This window comes from Paroedura picta, chromosome 16 (genome assembly GCF_049243985.1).
Source record: "Paroedura picta isolate Pp20150507F chromosome 16, Ppicta_v3.0, whole genome shotgun sequence".
Taxonomy (NCBI): Eukaryota; Metazoa; Chordata; class Lepidosauria; order Squamata; family Gekkonidae; genus Paroedura; species Paroedura picta.
This window is the reverse complement of record NC_135384.1, coordinates 7,097,947-7,119,238: the sequence shown is the minus strand read 5'-3', so window position 1 is coordinate 7,119,238 and position 21,292 is coordinate 7,097,947. Positions and strand designations below refer to the sequence as shown.

Sequence of the window (21,292 nt, the reverse complement as noted above, 5' to 3'; positions counted from 1 at the left end):
GTTTGTATCTTCCAGTTCATACATACTCTACACTGGAGCCCCTGCCCCTAGAAAGCAGTGAATGAGAAATGCCAGGTATTCCTGCCTGCCTCCCTTGCTAAGGTCCCAAATACTGTATTTCGGTTTTGCAGTGAGAATACTTTGGCAGGGATGAACACGAACTGAGCTGCAATTTGTCACAATTTTTGCCTTACTCGATGCTTTGTTAACTAAAGTTCGTGATGAGATCTACTGTCAAAAACTTCCATGAACTTTTAAAGTTGTTCATGGCGGTTCGTGGATAGAGCAAAAAGCAGGGGTTTAAAGGGACTCCAAGTCTCTTTAATCTCCAAGTCCCTTTAAACCCCTCCTTTCTATTTCCTAAGAAAACTGCAAAAACAGCTGAGCAGCAGGGGGCTGTTTTTGGGGCTTTCTGCAAACCCTGTTTAAAGGGACTGCGAACCCTTTCAATGTTTGCAGACCCCCAAAGTCACATTTTCCCGGTTGGTGTCCATCCCTACTCTACAGTGTACCCCTGCCCTGCAGGAGCTATCTTTAAACTCACAGTATCAGTTCTCTGCAAGTCGCTCCAGGTTTTGTTTGCAAATAATCACTCGGGATGAGAAGGCCTCCCATTTTTCTGCCAGCATGACCCGTATACCGATTTTCAGCGCCAGATCAGTTGTACCCAGAATGTGCAAGTTTCTATGCTTAACAGCTTGTTTCCAGTTCACCCGAGTATAAACCAGTCATGCTTCAGTGTAGCTAACAGCCCTGGGGGAAGTGGTTCAGCTTTCCTTGCTTGCTGCTCAGCCAAACTGCTTTAGAAAAGTTCTTTCCCCGGTATTGAGTAGTAACAATCCCGAAAACCATTCTTCACTGGTTAGCCCTGTTCCCGGGACAGCAAACACCTCCCAATATGACTCATGGTAGACCAGGAACACCAAGTTATAATTCCTCCAGACGTTGCGTGTCTTTAATTTGTTCTCCTTTCTGTAAGCCATTGTTCCTGGGTCAAAGGTTGCCACTTGGATTCCCAGTTAACCTTACGACAGATGAAGGGATTTCAGAACCGGAGCTGGTGTCCATGGGGGGGCTTTCCCGAGTGCCCCCAAACCCGGGGGATACCTGGGTGGGCCGTAGAACGATAGAGCTGTCCTTGCAGCCTTCCTAGGCCCGAGTAGCCAGGGGAAGGTGCTACGCGCCCATGGGCCAGGTAGACAGGTATCCTTGGCTCATCTGGTGTGTGGCCAACCACTCGCTGTTTCATCAACTCCCTCGCCGGCGTGTCCTGGTAACCCCATTTCTGCGGGAAGGTTAAAAATACAGATGTGGAATAATTTGTGTATAACGTATGCGTACCACTATGACGTGTAGTATCAGCTTTGAAACTTGAAATTACTCATTAAAAACTCCCCCCCCCCTCAATCAAACAATTGCTTCTAGTCCTCATCATTGAGAGCAGCTGGGGATAGGGTTGCCAGCTTTGGGTGGGGAAAACCTGGAGATTTTGGGAGGGAAAGGGTTGGGGAGGGGAGGGGCTTCAGCAGACCCCACCCTCCAAAGTAGCCATTTTCTTCAGGGGTAATGATTTCTATGGCCTGGATGTCCGGGCCCTACCTGGAGGTTGGCAACCCTTTCTGGAACAGGAAATAAAGGATCACAAATTGCAAACCAGGATTTAAATCAAATCCTTTCGCATTTTTGTAACCCTCAAAGCAAGGAGCTTGTTCTCAAAACGAAATTGTTAGGGTAGATTCTCCTGGACTTGCAGCTGTTCCTGTGCCCAACTGCCTTTTCTACACATTCTTGTGGAAGCGCTGAGCCAGGATCTAAGGGGGCTCAGAGCACGTGCAGAGTGTATTTTGCACCACTGTGCATTTGCACCCAGCTGGATATAAAGAGGCAGGGCTTTGGGTTCAGCGTGTTCCGCTTTCAGGAGTTCTTCTGCCCACTTCCTCACTTTTCCGAAGTCGAGAGCTGCTCTGAGCCGCTGTGTTTGAAGCCAAGTTCTAACGTTTACAGACTCCGGATTCCTCGATTCTCTGCCGGCGCGGAGAGGCACGATAGACGCAGGGGAAGAGAGTAAATTAGCGGTTGAAAGGAGAGGGAGCAGCGGCCTTGCGGATGCGGGGAAGAGCAAAGGAATGTGAAATTCAAAGAACAGGATTAGAGGGACGGCCTCTGGGCGGCCGGGGCCGTTCTCTCTTCTTCCTGGCAGGGCTTCTGCGCCTTTTAACAGCTGCCTGTTAAAAAAAACCTGTTGAATAACTGCCTGCCACAGTTGCTGGGAGGGGGTAGGGTGGGAACGAGGGAGCGACACCAGAAGATAGGGAAAGGAAGCTGTCTCAGTGGTGACTACCTGACTTCTCCCTGCCCAGTGAGGGTGTCGCCTTTATCAATATTGACCTAAGGGGATGGTTTATACCTGTTAGCCCAAGGTGGGAGCTGGAGAAGGGGAAAGGAGGAGGGTTCCGACAGCCCAGTTTATTAGGAAATGCTGGCTTGGAGATTTGGAGAGGGCAGGGACCTGGGCAGGTTAGAACACTGTGGAATCCACACCATTTTCTGGGGGGGGGGGGAATGGATTTCTGTCATCAGAGGTCTCCAGGCCCTACCTGGAAATTGGCAGCCCTACACTAGTTACCCTAACAAGCTGCTTTTTCTTGCCTCACTTGCAATACGGTGATAAAACTGGCTTACTTTACAGGGTTGTTGTAAAGATTAGAACAGCAGCAGAATAGGTGAGATTGCATGGGAAATTTGCGACAAGGGAAATTTCCCCTGATCTTCCCCCGGCTTGCTGCAGATTTCTGGCACTTTTCGTGCGGCTTCTGTGGACCCCTTGTTCTATTATCTAAATACCAAGTATTTTTCTGTTTCATCTCAGCTGTAGGCTTACAGGATAGCCCTGGGGAAGCGATAATCTCTTTTGCTACGCCGCTGTAAACCTGCAGTTTAGAAATTAAGATATCAATGTAAGAATTAAATCAACGGTGTATGTCGTGAAGCGAGCCCTCAGGGATGCTTCACCTACCTGAAAATAGTTTTACAGAGGGAAATTAAAATGAACAATGTTTTACAGTTTCCAGCCCTAGTTCGCTCTTTGAATTCAGACCAGAGATTCATTCCTGTTGTAATTGAGGATGATGGGGTACGGGGAAAAAAGAGTTGGTTCTTGTAATCACTGGAGCTTATGGAAAAAATGAATATTTTTGTTCCCACAATAATCACAACTTCTGAGGTCTCAAAGCTGGCACAGATAGGAATTTGGTCTTTGTAGCAGCTGGGGCATGTGTAAGGGAAAGCTCAGATCTGCTTCCCTACAACATCTGGAATTTATAGAGGTTTCCCCCCCCCCCTTTCTGAAAGCAACTGGAATTCATGAGGAAAATATTATTTGGGTCTCTGTGACCAGAATTGACAGGACAGGGTAGGAAAAAAAAATCACAGAGCCTAGGTTTAGGGAAAAGTAAAAAATTGACCAGCTCTTCACACCAGGATTAGAAAAATATTGAAATTTTGGTTCCCATGGAAACCTAAACTAATAGAGGAATTTCAATTCCCGGGGTAGTCAGAGTCAAAGCTGTGAAGAAAAGGGAAATTGTTGAGAAAAGAATAGGTTTGTCTTCCCGAAAAGAAATTTTGGGGGTTGGGAAGAAGAGCGAATCAGGTTTCTCTCTGGAAATCATTACATTACTTCTAGGCTGAGTATAATTCCAGGAGAGGACATCCTGTATGGCAGTTCGCAGAGAAAAACATGAGTGTTACTTTGGTTAAAAAAAAATGTGTTTGCCAGGTCACAATTTGCAGGATGGGATGTGAGTGGGGGAACAGTTCTGAAGATTGGGGGGTTAGAATTATGAAACCCTCCACTCACCCTCTGTGATTTTCTGGAAGGGGACTTGTCGGCTATTCATACACAAAGTGGCTTCCTGGAGTACATTTACAGTTAGCTCTGCAGATGGACTCTAAGGAACTGATCAGTAAAAAGTGGTAAAAGCCATGGAAGGAAGAAAATAGCAGAGGCCTGCCATGACAAGCAGAAAGCAGAGCTTAAGTCCCCTGGAAGGAAAGCGGACTGAAGCGGGTTTAAGCCTTTCATTTGTTTCAAATTCCTTCTCAGTTGGTTCGGGGGCGTTCTTGATTTGGAAATGTCCTGGCCTTTTGGGGCTTGGAACTCTCCTGGAATTAGACGTCCTTTCCAGATCGCAGAGGTCAGTTCCCCTGGAGAACACGGCAGCTTCAGAGGGTAGATGTACAGCAGGGGTAGTCAACCTGTGGTCCTCCAGATGTTCATGGACTACAATTCCCAGCAAATGCTGGCAGAGGCTCATGGGAATTGTAGTCCATGAACATCTGGAGGACCACAGGTTGACTACCCCTGATGTACATTATATCATAGATTGTAGGTGATGTTCCATTCTAAATTCCTCCCTCTGTAGGCTCCACTCGCCCCCCCAATCTCCAGGAATTCTCCAGGACAGAGTTGGCAATCTTATCCGGCCTCAGGTAGGGATGCCAGACCTCAGGTGAGACCTGAGGATCCCCCAGTTTTACTGCTCAGCACCAAACGACAGAGATCAGTTCCCCTGGAAGAAAATGGCTGATTTGTAGGACAGGCTCCCTAGCATTAGACTCCACTGAGGTCTCTCCCTGCCCCAAACCCCACCCACTCCTGGCTCCACCCCCAAAGTCTCCAGGTATTTCCCAACCCAGAGCTGGCAACCTCTACTGCCCTGGCTCTTCACCACGGCACTTTTGGAAGGGGATAAACATCGTTTGCCTGGGGTTTCTCGGAGTCTGAAGAATGTTTCAGAGGTTTCTCAATGGTGAAAAGTTCAGAAAGGCCGACCTAAGGTCAACTGAACTTCAGAGATGAGCAGGTCGCTCCAATCCAGGTGTGTCAGGGAGGGCTGGGCTCTCTGTGAGGGAGGGACATCATGTGGATTAGAGGATGCTGGGAACCTTGACATGGGGGAATAGCCTGATGAACGGTGGGGTGGGAAGGGGGCTTACCTTTACGTCTTCGGCGGAGTCTATCCCATTATGCCCAAATCCCGCGCTGGAGCCAGAGAGTTGGCTGAACCGGCTGAGGTCCCACAGCGACTTACTCGCACGAGCACCCGTCGTCTGGGCTCCCGAGAGCCGGGTCCGCTGTACGTTCCGGAAGATATCGCTGAGAGCGCTGTGCCATTCTCGGGCTCCCTGCGGGGCCCTCCCAGGCAAGTCCATACCTAGACGTTTTCGGAAGGAGGTCTCGGGCGCCGGAGTCGGTAGCACGGGGTCCTCCGTGGTCACGGGCGAGGCTAATACCAGCTCCCACTCGCCGGCCCGACTCTTGGCCACGGGGTGCGGTGCCACAGAGCGCCTCTCTGCGATGCGGTTGGAGGACAGCTGGACCCCATCCAGGACGCTGATGTACGGAGCCACTTCCGGCCCATTAGTGGTAGGCAGCGGAGGTCCGTGAGCGACTTGGGACCTGGGGGGTACCTCCAGGCCTGGCAAGGGGCAGGAAGCAGCGTACAAGGTCCGGAATTCACGGTCAAATGCTCCTGTCACCTCCCCGGTAAGCCGAGTGACCAGGTGGCGGTTCAACCGGGCGTCAGTCCACGTGAAGCTGTTGAGAAGAGAGAAGACTTTCACTTTGGATCTTTGGTTTCTGGAGCTTTTAACAACCAAGAGAGAGAGAGGCAACATGGTGTTGTGGTTAAGAGCAGCAGCTTCCAATCTGGAGAGCCAGGTTTGATTTCTCGCTCCTCCTCCACATTCAAACAGTTGGGTGACCTTGGGCCAGTCCCAGTCCTGTCAGCCGTTCTCGCAGAGCAGTTCTCTCAGAGTTCGCTTGGTCTCTCTTACCTTGCAGGGTGTATGTTGTGGGGAGGGGAAGGGAAGGCGATTGTAAGCCGTTTTGAGATTCCTTCAGGCAGTGAAAAGCGGGGTATAAAAACCAACTTCTGATCTTTTTGCCGAAGCACGGAACTCGTTTTTTATTTATTATTTACTTTATTATTTGATTTTTACCCTGCCATTCCCCGACAGGGCTCACGGTGGCTTTTCTCAAAACCCCCAAAGTGAAAGTGGACTGTCAAAAGATTCCGAAAAATGTAAGCCCCAGAGGCACCAGCGCTATTCCTTGGAAGAGCATATGTAATTTACATTATCAGTTTTATTCTCGTTTAACCGTCATGGCTTCGCCTAAAGGGTTCTGGGCATTATTGTTGAAAGTGCTGAGAATTCCCTCCCCGGCCCCCAGAATTATAGCTCCCCAAGTCCCTCCACCCCAATAGCAATGTGGATATAACTGGAGTGGCTTGACAGGCAGTGGCTTATTCTTCTATTCTGCCCGGAAATGAACAAATCATTAGGGGAATGGAAGGGAAAACGGCTGCTTGAGAACAGAGCAGACTTTACGTTCCCCGCAGGAGGGGCCCTTGCACAGTAATTCTTTTAACATGCCCCGTACAACCACCTGGAAATACGAGGGACTGAGGAAATGGCGATGGTCGCATGACAGAATTGAACAGACGTCTGCATTTGTTCCCCGTTTGAGGCGAACGGTCTTTCCACCTTCCGACCCCACTCCGAAACGAAGTCAGGTTGAACCGGTCCCCTATTCGTTTAACCAAGCCTATCTCGTAGGATTGTTGAGAGGACAAAAGGGGGAGGACCAGCTATGTTTTCCGGATGAATTTTTAACAAATATTTTAAGATCGATTAAAAATTAATTGACTCCCACCCATTTGGGAAACCCTTATGGGGCCGTCAAGAAATCCCAGGGTTTCACGAAACCCTGGCTGAGAAATTCTGGATTACAATATAGGATAGGATCTGTGAGGTCACCCAGCTGGCTGCATGTGGAGGAGCGGGGACTCTAACCCACCTTGCCAGATTAGAAGCTGCTGCTCTTAGCTATGACACGATGCCAGTGGGCGGGCTCAGGTGAGAGATGGAGACCCTCCAAAATCACCTGGCTGTGAACTGAATGGGGAACTACACATGATGGTTTCCCCACATCTAGATCCAACCCTTGAGCTATTACAGGGGTAGTCAAACTGCGGCCCTCCAGATGTCCATGGACTACAATTCCCAGGAGCCCCCTGCCAGCAAACGCTGGCAGGGGGCTCCTGGGAATTGTAGTCCATGGACATCTGGAGGGCCGCAGTTTGACTACCCCTGAGCTATTACATTCCACGGCCTTTGCTGTAAGACGCCCAATGCTGAAAATTAAATGAGATGCCTAGCAAGAAGGCAGGTGAAGAGAGAGGGGATTAACTAAAGCAATCCTTCCAGTCCCTTATTTATCCACCCCATTGTTGGCCTGTCCCTGCAGCAGGAATCTTGTACCTCTCTTGAATCCTGTAACTTGAACCGTTTCCCACCTATTCTAATATATTTCTCTCGAAGGTGTTTTTATAAACACGGCGGCAAAATCTAGTTCGCTTTTCTTTTGGAAGCTGCCTGTAAGGTTTGGATGCAACTGAAAATGCAACTGGCCGGGGTGTTTTTGTAGTGCAGATTCGCTGGAGGTCGAGGGGAGCTTTCCTTTCTCCGGAAAACAAGCCAAGAAGCGATTCGTTTCGAAGATATTTCTTTTGGACGCGTCTGTCTTCTGCTGTCTAGCCACGAAGGTTCTCAAAGCAGGCTCCATCCAATTAAAAACGCGAATAATAAAACTAGGAAATGACAGAACCAGAGAATCAGGACACATTGGTTGGCCCTGAGACCCAGCACCTGTTTTTTGAAGAGGAAACGCCAGTGTGTCTGCCTATGAGGGAGTTGTGGCAGGCACACAGGCTGGGCTTCATTATTTCCACTCTCACAATTACACCACACACACACTGCACCTGTGGAGTTTCAAATGCAAGACCCCCGAAGAAAAGCCATTGAGGCACTTGGGAGTGGGGGAGACCTTACGCCCCCCTTCCCACCCACCCTGCCTGTTGTTTCTACCCTCTCAACTCCCCCCCCCTCCCCAATTCCAGAGGCACCTTCCCGTTTTCATAAAAGGCTGCCAGGCAACGGCAGCTGTGTAATTCTTTTTTTTTTATGAGACCTAACCCGAATTGCATTGAGCAAGCTTTCACAGTAGCTCAGGAACCTTCCCCAGGCGGAATGCCCAATACCTACAAAAAAAGGTGATGTGTGGGGGGTGGGGGGTGGGGGGGAGATGACAAGATGGAGACTTCTAATCTGGTGAGCCGGGTTTGATTCCCTGCTCCCCTGCATGCAGCCAGCTGGGTGACCTTGGGCTCCCCATGGCACTGATAGAGCTGCTCTGACTGAGTAGTGATATCAGGGCTCTATCAGCCTCACCTCCCTCACAGGGTGTCTGTGGTGGGGAGAAGAAAGGGAAGGCAAATGGAAGCCGCTCTGAGACTCCTTCGGACAGACAAAAATAGCATATAAGAACCAACTCCTTCTTCTTCTTCTTCTTCTTCTTCTTCTTCTTCTTCTTCTTCTTCTTCTTCTTCTTCTTCTTCTTCTTCTTCTTCCTCCTCCTCTTCTTCTTCTTCTTCCTCTTCCTCTTCCTCTTCCTCTTCCTCTTCCTCTTCCTCTTCCTCTTCCTCTTCCTCTTCCTCTTCCTCTTCTTCTTCTTCTTCTTCTTCCTCTTCCTCTTCCTCTTCCTCTTCCTCTTCCTCTTCCTCTTCCTCTTCTTCTTCCTCTTCCTCTTCCTCTTCCTCTTCTTCTTCTTCATGTAGGCCCGGAAGGAAATGCTGTCCCCAGCGAGGACATTCTTTGCTTGTACAGGGAAATCTGATGAATGAAATTATGAACCTGTCAATATCGGTTTGAATGATGAGGCAGGCTAAGTAGACTCCTTTTGCTTGGTGACGATTTCCTTTGCAGCAGCGGGAAGAGCTGACAAGCTGCAGACGATTTCCTTTAAATACATTCAATTAGGAGACTGCCAGGGGGAGGAGGCAATTGATTTAGGTTAGCTGTTTATTTGTCTCAAGGGCCGGGTCCTGTTAAAGAATCAAATGTTTCGGGGCTCATACGACCGGGCAGGGCGGGAAACCACCTCCAAGATTGGGTCAGTGGTCCGATATGACCCTCAGCCTCATAGCTACTGGCAGGATTAGCAGATTCGGATAGCTACATCTCCTGAGCTCTCTTTCTCCTGCTGATTACCTACAAAACACGCCTGAGTGACATAGTTCATGAGAAGCAGGGGGACCTTCCTCGACCCAGCAAATGGCATACCATTCCATCAGACCCTCGCCAAATTCAGACGTCGTGCCAAGAGGCACAAAGGCCAGCTCTGAGCCTGGGGAGGAATAAATATGTAGCTGGGAGGGCGGAGGAGAGACCCGGGGAGAAAACACCGCGAGGCAGAGATTTGGAACGACTGGGGACCGGATGAATCATTGCCTCGGGAAGCACCGAGGAGAAATTGTGCCCGAACTCGGGAGACAGCAGAGGTGGCACTGTTCCACCCAGCAATCTGCTGTAGCCGTCGCAGGGAACAAACTGTGATGCCTTAACGGACACTGAGGCCCCGCTGTAAACATGGGATCTACGCGTTCTGGACGAATCGCTTTGTGAATCAAGACTCCTGGCGAATTATTATATTAATTTTTTTTTTTTTTTTTTTGCCGGGAGGGGTGGGAAAGCATCTTAGAAGTTTTTGTTAATAATTCATTCGAGGGATCCAAGGCGTGCTGCTCTTCTTTGCTCGGCGCCTAGGCTCGGCTGCTTCTGGAACATACCACCACACCAAGGATAAGAGGATTTTGAAAAATAAACTAGCCTAGGCTTTTATTGTTTGAGGTTCAGAGAAGATTCCCCTCCCCCCCACCCACGAGCAGGAGAAGGCTTAACTCAGCAGGAGCAAGCTGGTGAAGAGAAGCTGGATCAAGAGGGACGGAGCAGCCAAGCTCTGTGCCGTGTTGCACATGTCCCCTTGGCAGCAATTGGTGACCAGGCTGTACGTGACCCCCATGTAGGAGATGGGCTGCTCCTTGCCGCAGGAGATGGCCCGCGTGCAGCCTTTGTTCTTGATCAGGGACACGCCCGTGGCGGCTCCCTGGCCCACGAAGCAGTCCTCATCGTCGCCACAAATCATTCTGGTGCTGGGGCACTTGGTCGAGGAGGTGATCTCGCAGTAGTAGCACTCCTTAGACGAGGCGGGGGGCCACACGGCGGTCAGAAGGCAGAAGAGGCTGATGAAGAGAGGGTGTTTCATCACTTGGCTAAGGCGGAACAAAACCCGGGGATGCTCCTCGAGGGTCACAGATAGGAGGTGTGGAAATGTAGGGGTTTGTGACAATCTTAAACCCCGCTGATTATGCGTATGGGTGACTCCCGCAGACCTTCTATGTATCTGGCTTATTTTGTCGTTTGTGAGACTTCTGAAAAAGATGATCAGGTTTGCTTTGCAAACCCCGGCCTTTAATCAATGGATCGTCTTGGGTTTCTTATCACTGAGAGATGGTTTTCAACTGGTGGCTGCAGATTTCTTTCACAGCTTTGCCTCTGAGTACCTTGGACCGAAGCGCCTTGATTCTCCAGAGGACGGTCGGTCGTAGCCGGGGGATTTAAACACTATGTTTGCACAACCCGTTTGCAGAAATTTAAGGGGTTTCCTTAGTCACGGAACGAGCTTTCTTGCAAGCCATTAACTTCCCCCAAGCTTTTATAGGCACTTCAACCAGACTGAGGATGCTTGAGGCCAGAATGAGCCAGAACGGTCTGCTGAGCTTTTCCAGAAGCAAATTAAGTTGACGATGGTAGGCGACTTCCTGTTCTAGCAACTTGGGGGCCTAGCTGTTGAATTCACAGCTCAAACGTCTTCCAAACTAGCTGTGGAGGAGCTTTAGAAGAAAATGGCGACTAGATCGATATGGACTTTCCAGGAGGCCAACTTGAACCGGGTTCCTTCAGCTCCGATATCTCCAGACAGGATAAACATTGGCTGATTCGGTACACAATGTTCCCAAACCAGCTCCAACCACCTGGATGTGGACTCTTTTGTCCCAGTGGTTCCAGGAGAAAGTGTGTTGTCCTGATGAGCAACCTTCCGTGTCGCAGCTCCCACCCACTGCAGGGCTACAATGATCCTCTAGTCGCAGCCCAATGGAATTCACTGTGGCTTGTGCAACGTCATCACAATGAATGCCAAAAGTTCATTGGTGGGACCTCCAGCGTAAGTCTCTTGAGGTCCTTGACATCACCTTGATGATGTCACAGAAAGAATCAAAGCAGCAAATAATGGGGTTGACGTCATATAGAGAAATGGATTTTTTTTTTTAGAGTCTTGTGGTTGGGAGTAAGCTTGGGTTCTAGGGAAAGAGACATGGTACTCAAAGCTAGGAGAACTAGGAAGTAAACCCATGCCCTTGGAAATACAAGGGGTATTCACAGCTTGGTTGTTACACCCTCGGTAAAGGGGTTATGAATGTTGATACATCTTGAATCTGATTAACCAGGAATCTTGTCAAATTTATATACTTTTATCCTACCCTAGGAGTTCCCCTCCATTTTATCTTGTCAACAAGCCTGAGAGTTTGGTTAGACTGAGAGGGAAAGGTTAACCCAAGGCTACCCAGTGAGTTTCATGATAACGTGAGGATTTGAACCCAGATCTTCCCAGACGTAGAACAACAAGCTAAGTACTGGTTCATAAAATCTTAGCTGTGCTGCTAAAATCCAGGAATTTGGGTACCATCCTTATCCAGATCCACCAAGATTTCCCTTGCTGAGAACTCAAAAGGCAACCAGGAAAGGCTGTATTTCAAATATCATTGAAAGAAACAGGAGTCACAGTATTCAGTAAAGAAAAAAAACATCCATTAAAAAGGAATGGAAGAGGCTGGGGTGGGGAAGCTTGGAGGCAGCTCTTTCTTACTCGAAGATTCTCCACTGCTGTCTATTATAGGCACAGAAATCCATATAAGGCTGATGCTTTTTTATAATGGGCAGAATCTCCCTTTGTGGAACTGGATGATGGGCGGAGCTTGAACAGGTGTAGCTTTTGCCACCATGATGCTACAAGAAGCATCCCTTGTACGCCTGCCTGTCATGCGACTGTTTAAAAGGACAGAGACTCTGCCTACACCCAAAGCAGTTACATACATTTAAGTACCATCAAGTCACCACAGAATTATGGTGACCCCAACAAGTGAGAATGAGGGATACCAGACTCCAGGCAGGACCTGGGGATCCCTTGGAATTACAGCTCACCTCCAGACTACGGAGACCAAATTCCAGGGAGCAAAAGGATGCTTCGGAGGGTGGACTCTAGCAACGTACCCAGCTAAGGTCCTTGGCCTCCCCAGGCTCACCCCCAAATTTCCAGGCGTTTCCCAACATGGAACTGGCAATAAACAAACAAATGAAACATCCCTCTCCGGTGGCCAGGAGGGACCTGGTAATCCTATGAGAAGCAGACACAGTTTTGCTGTTGGTTCTTGCCGATAAGAGGTGCCAGATCGGGCAATTTTCTGGTCTTATTACCAGCCAGTAACTTGGCAAGGCCAGATCTTGCTGCCTCTTTGCCTGGCGTATGAATGTGAGCAGGTCCTTACCTGTAGCTGCCAGTGATCGCAACTTCTCCATCGGCCAGTACAAATTTCTCTTTGAGCAACCCTGTGACCTGCTTCTGGCGTCTACTTTGGAAGGTGCAACCGTGGATGACTCGGACCCTCAGCTTCTAAAAAGGGGAGGAAGGATGCGGAAACAGGCATAATAATCACATAGAAGAATCATAGAACCATAGAGTCATAGAGTTGGAAGGGGCCACACAGGCCATCTAGTCCAACCCCCTGCTCAACGCAGGATCAGAATCACAGAATCATCGAGTTGGAAGGGGCCATACAGGCCATCTAGTCCAACCCCCTGCTCAACGCAGGATCAGAATCACAGAATCATAGAGTTGGAAGGGGCCATACAGGCCATCTAGTCCAACCCCCTGCTCAACGCAGGATCAGCCCAAAGCGTCCTAAAGCATCCAAGAAAAGTGTGTATCCAACCTTTGCTTGAAGACTGCCAGTGAGGGGGAGCTCACCACCTCCTTAGGCAGCCTATTCCACTGCTGAACTACTCTGTGAAAATTTTTTTCCTGATATCTAGCCTATATCACATTCTCTTCTGGGTGGATATATATTGAGCCGCTCCTATTGTTTCTACCAGCTCATCCACCCAAGACTGAGATACATCTCCCACCATGGGGGCATGTGCTGAGAAAAGGAAACCCTCCCCATTCACCTCTGTGTAGCGGACATTAAGGCACATTTTCTCAGCCATGGCCAGGAAGGACTCCAGATGCTGTCTGCTGAGTAGGATGTAAACCGGGACCCGGCGCCTGACCGCAGCGTCGTACAGATCCGAGAGGATGTCAGGGTCCGTGAAAACGTCCATGACTATGGCGATTACCTGGAGAATACATGGTTTAGTTTGTGTGGAAAGATGTGGGGAAAAGATCTGGAATAGCGCTCTTAATGTGAGCTAAACAAAAAACAGCAAACAGAACAGCCATATCCAGCCAGGGGAATTATGCAAACGCAGTGAGCTTGTGCACACATTTACCCGATTTGCATCTTGCATACTGACTGAGCAAATGTTCCTGGCTTTGGTTCACTGACCTTTTCAGCTGCTTTCTGGGTAAGCAACCAAGCAAGCTGACCCTCTTCTGAGTTGTGCTGTGTTGTCATTGATGGGGAGGGAGAAATGATTATTCCAAGGATCTGGAATGCAAGCTGCATCGGGGCAAAATTGGCCTGCCCAGACAGAGGGCAGGCAGAAGAGCTAGAAAACAGCAATTTGGGATGTGGACGGGTAGAATGGGGCCATCATAGGTTTGCTACGAATCCAGAACGGCCTGTGGCTTTCTTTCTGTGCCACTGTCATGCCTGCTGAATCTGCAAACAAATAATCACAAAAATACCCCAAATCTCCAGTCTCCTCCCTTAGAAAGGGAGGAGAGAAATATCACCTGAGAGAGAGGCAATCAAACAAGCACACATTTTATTTGCTGTCCAGCTCAATAAACGCTGTGGCAACACAGTAAAAAGCAAAATGTTAATAGATTAGTGAACTGGTGAGTGGAGAACTTTGTTGGGAATTATCCAGAAATTTCCCAGTGCTTGGGGGTACTTACAGCTTGCCCCATTCACTATATCTCTGTTTGCAGTTCCACAGCTTCCTACTCATGAGGACTAGGAGCATTCTGGCTTGTTTGTTTGTTTTAACCGACACGTACCCTCCTTCCTACCTTGTTGGCTTGCTGGAGGCATCTGCGCACCACCTCCTTGATGTGTGGGGCTCCTTCTCCCGGCGGATGGGTGTAGACTTCGGCCCGAGTGATCCCTTTCCAGGTTCCTTCTTCTGGCCAGCCCAGCTCCAGGTCCGGAGTGGGCTCATCGGATTGTCCGGGCCAATAGCTGAGACTCGATCCTTGGTCCCCACGGTTGTGCTTCCCTGCTCCGCCGGATGGGGGAGCCGGCAAGTCTTTGGCAGTCGCGGCCGCTATCAGTTCTTGTTGCTCTCCATCAGACAGGAAAGCCCGCAGCTTTTCCTGGGAGAGGCATTCTTGAAACGCATCCTTTCCTTTAGAGAGCAGGGCTTCGAGAGCCAACCTCTGGCCCTCGCAGTAATAAAACTCAGGGCTCGACTCGGTTACTTTAGCATAAGGTTCTTCGCTCTCCAGGCACTTGACCTGGGAGCCAGCCATGATGGCCTTTGGGATTTGGGCATAGGATTCTAGTGAACCAGTGACTGCATCCAGTGACTGTAACTGCGGCAGGGATTTCCCACCCTTTCGTTTTGCACCTACCTCCGACAAGTGGATTCACAGAAGGAATTCTGCCCTACCCACAGCAACCTTTGGCACCCTTCAACCTGAAAATTTCCTCTAAAGATCCAAAGTAGGATCTTTACTCTCACTCTGTCTCACTTTCCTAACCTTGAACCTCGATTCCAAGGTAGGGATGCCCACCTTCAGGAGATCTCCTGCTCCGATCTCCAGGTGACAGAGGTCAGTTCACCTGGAGAAAATAGTCTCTTTCGAAAGTGGACTCTACGTCATTATACCCACCTGAAGTCCCTCCTCAAACCTTGCCCTCTGCAGGTGCCATCCCCCAAATCCCCAGGTGTTTCTCAAGGCTATTCCAAATCTTGCTATAGTTCACTTTAGCTCTTGAGTCTAATCCTCGCTACCTTCAGGCGAGCTCAGATCTTCATCCTCCACCTCAGAGGCTCTTCCAAAATCACATCCTTTTATGACCCACTAGAGCCTCTGACTGGTTTTGAAGACGGGACACAGTGCAGGGCATTCTTCCCTTGATCTGAGGACCCCAAGAGAGTCATCTCCATTTGTGGTGATAGTCTGTTTCCCAATCCGAAATCAAGAGTACAAGAACCGTACTGTTGGTTTGTTTTTTCCTCCTCTCTGCTGAAAAAGGTCTTGGTGACCCCAGGCCTCATTTAGTCAGTCAGACACTGTGCGTCATCCTGTAATCTATGCACTAGTTTGGTTTTAAACCCACCGCTCTAATCGTACGCAAAAGAATTCTATACCCAAGTTCATCAAACTGTGTTACCTGTTGGCTTGGAAGGAACAGTGAAAGATTTGCTCTGTCTTTTAAGGAGTAGATTTCGTTAACTCTCCCAGTGCTAAAGTTGTTGGGCACAGAGCCAATGGCCCGTTACTCGGACTTTAATCTTATCAGACCCTAAAATTTAACCAGGAACCGTTGTGGCATCTTCTAAAAATCTGCCCTCCTGGTTTTTATTTCTATTTATTTATTATTGATGCTGGTCAATGGCTGTAAATAAATTATCTCTCTAATTATTATTAGATTTTCATCCCGCCACTCTCCAAGGACTCTTTGCCTGCCTCTTCGACAAATCTCCCTTCCCGGTTGCCTGTATCTTCAAAAAAACTACCCTCTCGGTTGTCCGCCGCAGTCTTCTGCCCTGAGGTCTTCTTCCTGATGCAGAATCAGATTCTCTAGAGCAAATTTCAGACATATGACTGACCTCTGGAACCTTTTATGGGAAATGAGATTAGAGAGGGTTAGATTGTCTGGGGGGGGGGATAATTTCTCTTTTTATGAGGCAGTGCTTTAGTAGGCTAAAATCCAAAGAAGAGGGATAGAGAACGGATGAGAAGAACAAAACCAGGGTGGGTTGGTGGGTTGGTTGATGTTAGGAAAGTTCAGGTCCTGTAGTCGTAAGCCTACACAGCAGTGTTGAAGTCAAGACAGTTTTCTTCACCCGCCTTCCTCTCCTCTTTTCCCAGCTTCTGTCAGCAACTTCGCCCACGTCCACCCGGCCCAAACATTTTCTCAAAAGGTCCATTCAGAAGATCCATTTCGATCCTTCACTTCGGGGCACTTTTCCAGACGTGTGGGAAACAGCTCCTCGCGAGAAGAAACGTTTCATCCGAGTGACGGTTTCTTCCTTGAGACCAAGAAAACAACCGTGAAAGGGGGCTTTTTCCAGGACCCGTAACAGTCAGAAATTATCCTCGGCCTCTCAGGAATAGGATACCATTCGGGGATATTTGCACCTTGCAATGAACAGGTAACTGGAGAGCATCCATACAGTTCTCTCCCCTCCTCCCATTTATGGGAAACTTTCGGCTAAAGAAACAAGAAAGAGGGCTGATTTCAGGGAAGCCCGTCGTAATCCAAGTGCTATTTCTTTTACTTTCATGAAGAGATAACCTGGGGTCAAGAATCACATTATGCTACTTCCTTTCCCCCACCTGTGCACTCAAGAAATAAACAGAAGCATGGATATCTTTTGCGTCAAAAAAGGTCCCTTCGGAATGGACATTCCCACAGTCCTGATTCAGTCAATAGCTGGAACAGATACCAAGAAGCAGCCGCAGCAGCGGTTTTCACTACCAGAAGGAGTCCCAAAGCAATTTATAAACACCTTTCCTGTCCCCACAACAGACACCCTGTGAGGTAGGTGGGATTGAGAGAGCTTTGAGAGAACTGTGACCAGCCCAAGGTCACCCAGCTGGCTGCATGTGGAGGAGGAGTGGGGAATCGAACCTGGTTCTCCAGGTTAGAGTCCGCCATTCTTTAATACCTATACTATGTGGGCTCTTAAGCTGATCCGAGTAATGTCAGAAAACGCCAGTCCCCTTAATCAATAAGATTCCATTCTGGACCAATCAGCAAGGAAAAGAACTATCTGATTCTTATAGTGCAATTCTAAGCACAGTTACTCTGTAGCCCCTTTATAAGGGTGTAACTACTTAGGGCTACAAACATCTGTAGTATATTTTGCCTGATGGCTTCATACGATTCCTGGAATTTTCCCAGTGACTGAGAGGAGCGGACAATCCAAATACAGGTGTAGCCAGATTGTATCCTCTTTCTTGAACGATTGGAAACTCTCCTCTTTTTTCAGCCAGGTTTTTAGTTCTCTGTTCTAGAAGGAAAAGAGTTGGTTTTCATGCCTCGTTTTTCACTATCCAAAGGAGTTTTAAAGGGGCTTACATTCGCCTTCCCTTCCTTTCCCCACAACAGACACCCTGTGAGGTAGGTGGGGCTGAGAGAGCTCTGACAGGACTGCTCGGTGGGGAGAGCCCTAAGAGAACTGTGACTGACCCAAGGTCACCCAGCTGGCTGCATGTGGAGGAGGCGTGGGGAATCAAAGCCAGTTCTCCAGATTAGAGGCCACTGCACCATGCTGGCTATCTAATCGAAAACAAGACCATGTCAGAAATTAGCTCATTCTCAGCTCCTTCTCCTGGTGGTCATTCTCATGGAATCGCCCAATCTGAGAATGCTTAGATTTGAATCCAGCAATACTTTAGAGACCAACAAGAGCTTCAGAGCATAAACCTCCAAGAGCCAAAGCAGAAATGTGGATCCGAGTCATTTCATCCTAAGAAGGCGGGACGGGAGCGGTGAAGCATGCTTGTATTTATTTATTTGTGTACCTTTCTCACTTGTTGGACTCAAGGCAAATCACCCAGAGTGAGTCAGTATAAACAACAGAAGGGGCATTCAATGAACAATGAAAATCATCACTGCAGGATTAGTCTCAGCTTGGTGGGAGAAAAAAATCAAAATCTGCAGCTAGATCAAAATCCAACGTTCCCATTCAGCCCTGGGGAGTTCCATCCTTCTCAGCTGGGGAATCCTCCCGAACTTGTGACATCCTCAAATGCAGGAATTTCAAAGGGAAATCACAATGAGATTGCTGAACAGTGAATTTACAAATTCAGAACAATGGATTAACTCTTCCTCTCGGGCTTAATAGCGACTTAGGGTTCTTATCTCACTGCAAGTACTGATTTTCTGTCCCCAAGCATTTCCCCTCAGCTCTAATCTAGCCGATTACAACATATATATCTTTGCATTCTTTGCAAGCATGTTTTACAGCCACCCTTCTGCCTCCTGACTAGGATAAAAGGGCTCGATCCCTGGTGTCCATGAAGGAAGCGTTGACTCTCAAAAACTTACATCCCGAAATTCCAGCTGGTTTCGGAAGTGCTACTGAGCTTGAATCAAATTGTTCTGCTACAGAGTTTGAGTGCAGTGCAACCTTTAAGACCCATGAAGTTTAATTCTGAATAGGGGCACATGTCCGTGAAAGCTTAAACCAAGAATTAAACTTTGTTTGTCGTCAAGGTGCCGCTGGCCTCAAAAGTTATTCTGTCGCTTCCGACTGACACAACAACCCACCTGTTCGACTGCATACCTGCGGGACTCAGATCTACTGCAGACAAACATGGCTTCCTTCTGAAACGACCATTCGGAGAACATGCCCCTTTCGCCCCTTCAAATGCACCTTTTTGATCCATTTTTCTACCCCTTGTTCCTAACGTGCACAGAGGAGGGAGAATAGCTTTGGACTCCGTTTTTATCTCTCCATCAAAGCGAAAAGGAAAGAACCTTGGAGGATCGTGATGGGTTTCCTTGAGATCTGCCACTCCTGCGCAAACTCTCTCTCCGACTTTAGCCGACCCAGGTATAGCAGCTGCCATACAGGAAACTCCAGATAAGATTACACTGGCCTGTTTATTTGAACCTCGCCTTGATGGCTGCGAATGATAGGGCTCTATAGAAACAAGAGGGGGGAGAATGAAATAGAAGAGGCAGAGTCTCTGGTCGGGGGACCTGTGTTAGCACGCCTATCCAATCCAAATAACTTTTTATTTGTAAATCGGTATCAGAATGATCCAAGGGATCTTGCTAGCCTTTCCCCTGACACTTTTGCAGGAAACAGGGAAATCCTGGCTTCCAGGCCTTGCTGTCAGTAGAACTGTCCCCCTTTTTTTGACAGGACCTCTATGTGACATAAGGTGCAGAGATGGGGAAACCGCCTCTAGAGAATTTTGGCCCATTGAAAGTAGAGAATCTCTGCGGGTTAAAGAAAAAAACAACTGGCGCTTTTAACTCCCACCTCACCCTTGGTGGTCGGGATCCCCTCGGAATAAATAGCAGCAGATGAGGAACACTTTTTATTTTCACTGGCCTATGCACAGGAATTTTAAAGGGGGGGGGGAGAGTTACAGTACAGTCCAGAACCTCTGTGAAACTTCTTAATAAGCCCTTTCTTGTTTTCATTTAATTAATTTATTTGTTTCGATTTATAGACTGCCCTTTTCTGCCAGAGCAGACTCAGGCCCTGTTTAGCAATAAAAATCACAACGAAACAATTCTAAAATCAGTACTAAAATTTCTTGTATTTTCAAAACTCTGTCCCCCATTCTTTTTCTGTCCTGTACCCGTAATGGGTTTCATTAATTCGATGAGTCGATTTTTGGGGTATTCTCTCTTGCTTTTAATCTTGGGGGAGGGGAGTGAATCCCCCAGCCCCACCCCACCTCTCGCACTTTTATAGGCCTTACTTTTATAGGTTTATGGAAAGTAAATGTCACTGCTCCTCCTTTAACACCAAAGGCCCGTCATCCTCTGTTGCAACTGGTAGCCCTCATTCGATTCCCACAAGCTCATCCCATAGGTCCCTGACATGGAAAATCCAGGCTAGCCGGATTTCATTAGTTCTAGGAGGTGAAGTACGGCTGGTCCTTCCTAGTATTTGGATGGGAGACCCCTCAAGGAATACCAGGGTTGCTGTGTGGAACCAGGCAATGGCGACCCCCCTCTGAATGTCTCTGGTCCGGAAAACCCTACGGCATTGCCATAAGTCACCTGTGACTTGTTGGCCCTTCTCACCACCACCAATTCTCTTGGCCTCATTTCCTCTCAAGGAACCCCGGAGACCTAGCTCGTAGCTTCCCCTTCCGAATTTGTCTCAGACGGAAAACATTTGCAAACACTGCCATTTCACCTTCACAGGAAAATCAGACACGAGCTCCTTTTCGTGGGGAGCCCAGAATTCTGGCTCCTACGGCCACCGTCATCCTTTGACATCGTATCCTTCCCCTAAGAGTCAGATAGCCCCGCGAGAACCCTGGCTCCCGCTGCAGTCCCTCCTGCTCATTCTCCCATTTTACTTTTAGGCACACATACCTACCTGCTCAGAAATTCCGGGTGTGTATCCTCTTTCAGTTCACCTGTTCATTGTTCCTCTTGACGAGAGAGAGAAGGCCAAAACCCCACACTTCATTCAGAGGCAGCTCAGGGGCTGCCACTTCCCCTCTGCCAGTCCCCCCAAAGAGCTCCCGCAGCTCTCCTTGCAGCGCCTGTCGCCAGGTGAAGAATAGATGTGACTCAGCCAGTCCAGGAAGCCCGGAGATTATTTGCCAAGCACCTGCTAGGATCCAAGGTAGCTCGCAGAAATCGCCCTCCTCTGAAAGCAAATAATATAACCCGCACAGAGCTATAATTAGGCAATTGCTTCGCCAGGCTGGAGGGGGAGGGACTCTCTGACCACTTTGTTTAAAACGCTCGGGTTAGGTCCCCTCTTTCAGGCGTCCAGGTAAATCTGCACAGGTAGATTTTTCAGGCGTCTGTATGGCAGTTGCATCTGATTTGAGAGTTTGAGGTTCTTTGCAGTATTGAACGTTCCTGTGCAATCAGCAAAGGGACAAGCAAAGGACATTTCTGTCTCGTTGGCGGTGGCATCTTCCATCAAGGTTATGTTTGTTTTGTAAAGACGTTGTCTTCGAAGCGCAGTGTTTTGGTGGCTGACAAAACGCAGCCCTTCCCTATCCATGGTTATTGCTGCTCTCAGTGCAGTAACCATGTCACTGGGACTAGCCAATAGGTGCTTGTGAGATTCAGGCAACTCATCTCAGAAGCACCTATTGGCTAGTCCCAGTGACATAGTTACTCCATTGTGAGCAGCCTGGTCCCTTACCTCCATATGTATACACACATGCCCTGCTATAGGATTAGGGCTGCAAAATCAAAAATCTAAAAACAGAACCAAAGCAAAG

General features: G+C 48.5%; 2 protein-coding genes across 2 annotated transcripts; both read right to left on the bottom strand.

Annotated features, from left to right (window-relative positions):
* Positions 1-39: 39 nt before the first annotated feature.
* Positions 40-20,934, bottom strand: FAM83E (family with sequence similarity 83 member E). Its single transcript, XM_077312930.1, has 6 exons — positions 20,428-20,934; positions 14,195-16,383; positions 13,189-13,356; positions 12,510-12,634; positions 4,999-5,599; positions 40-1,285 (listed from the first exon to the last, which is right to left on the bottom strand). Exons 2-6 carry the CDS (start codon positions 14,651-14,653, stop codon positions 1,046-1,048), a joined length of 1,593 nt encoding a protein of 530 aa, XP_077169045.1. The 5' UTR covers positions 14,654-16,383; positions 20,428-20,934; the 3' UTR covers positions 40-1,045.
* On the bottom strand, positions 9,787-11,104 carry SPACA4 (sperm acrosome associated 4). Its single transcript, XM_077312934.1, has one exon. It carries the CDS (start codon positions 10,166-10,168, stop codon positions 9,800-9,802), a length of 369 nt encoding a protein of 122 aa, XP_077169049.1. The 5' UTR covers positions 10,169-11,104; the 3' UTR covers positions 9,787-9,799.
* Positions 20,935-21,292: the final 358 nt, after the last annotated feature.

Bases quoted from the DNA above. Each gene is read 5' to 3' on its own strand.
- SPACA4 (XM_077312934.1), bottom strand. From the start codon at position 10,168: ATGAAACACCCTCTCTTCATCAGCCTCTTCTGCCTTCTGACCGCCGTG.
- FAM83E (XM_077312930.1), bottom strand. From the start codon at position 14,653: ATGGCTGGCTCCCAGGTCAAGTGCCTGGAGAGCGAAGAACCTTATGCT. The intron at 5,600-12,509 runs GTAAGGACCTGC...TCTTCTCAACAG, and splicing joins GCGATCACTGGCAGCTACAG to CTTCACGTGGACTGACGCCC. The intron at 1,286-4,998 runs GTAAGCCCCCTT...ACCTTCCCGCAG, and splicing joins ACTCCGCCGAAGACGTAAAG to AAATGGGGTTACCAGGACAC.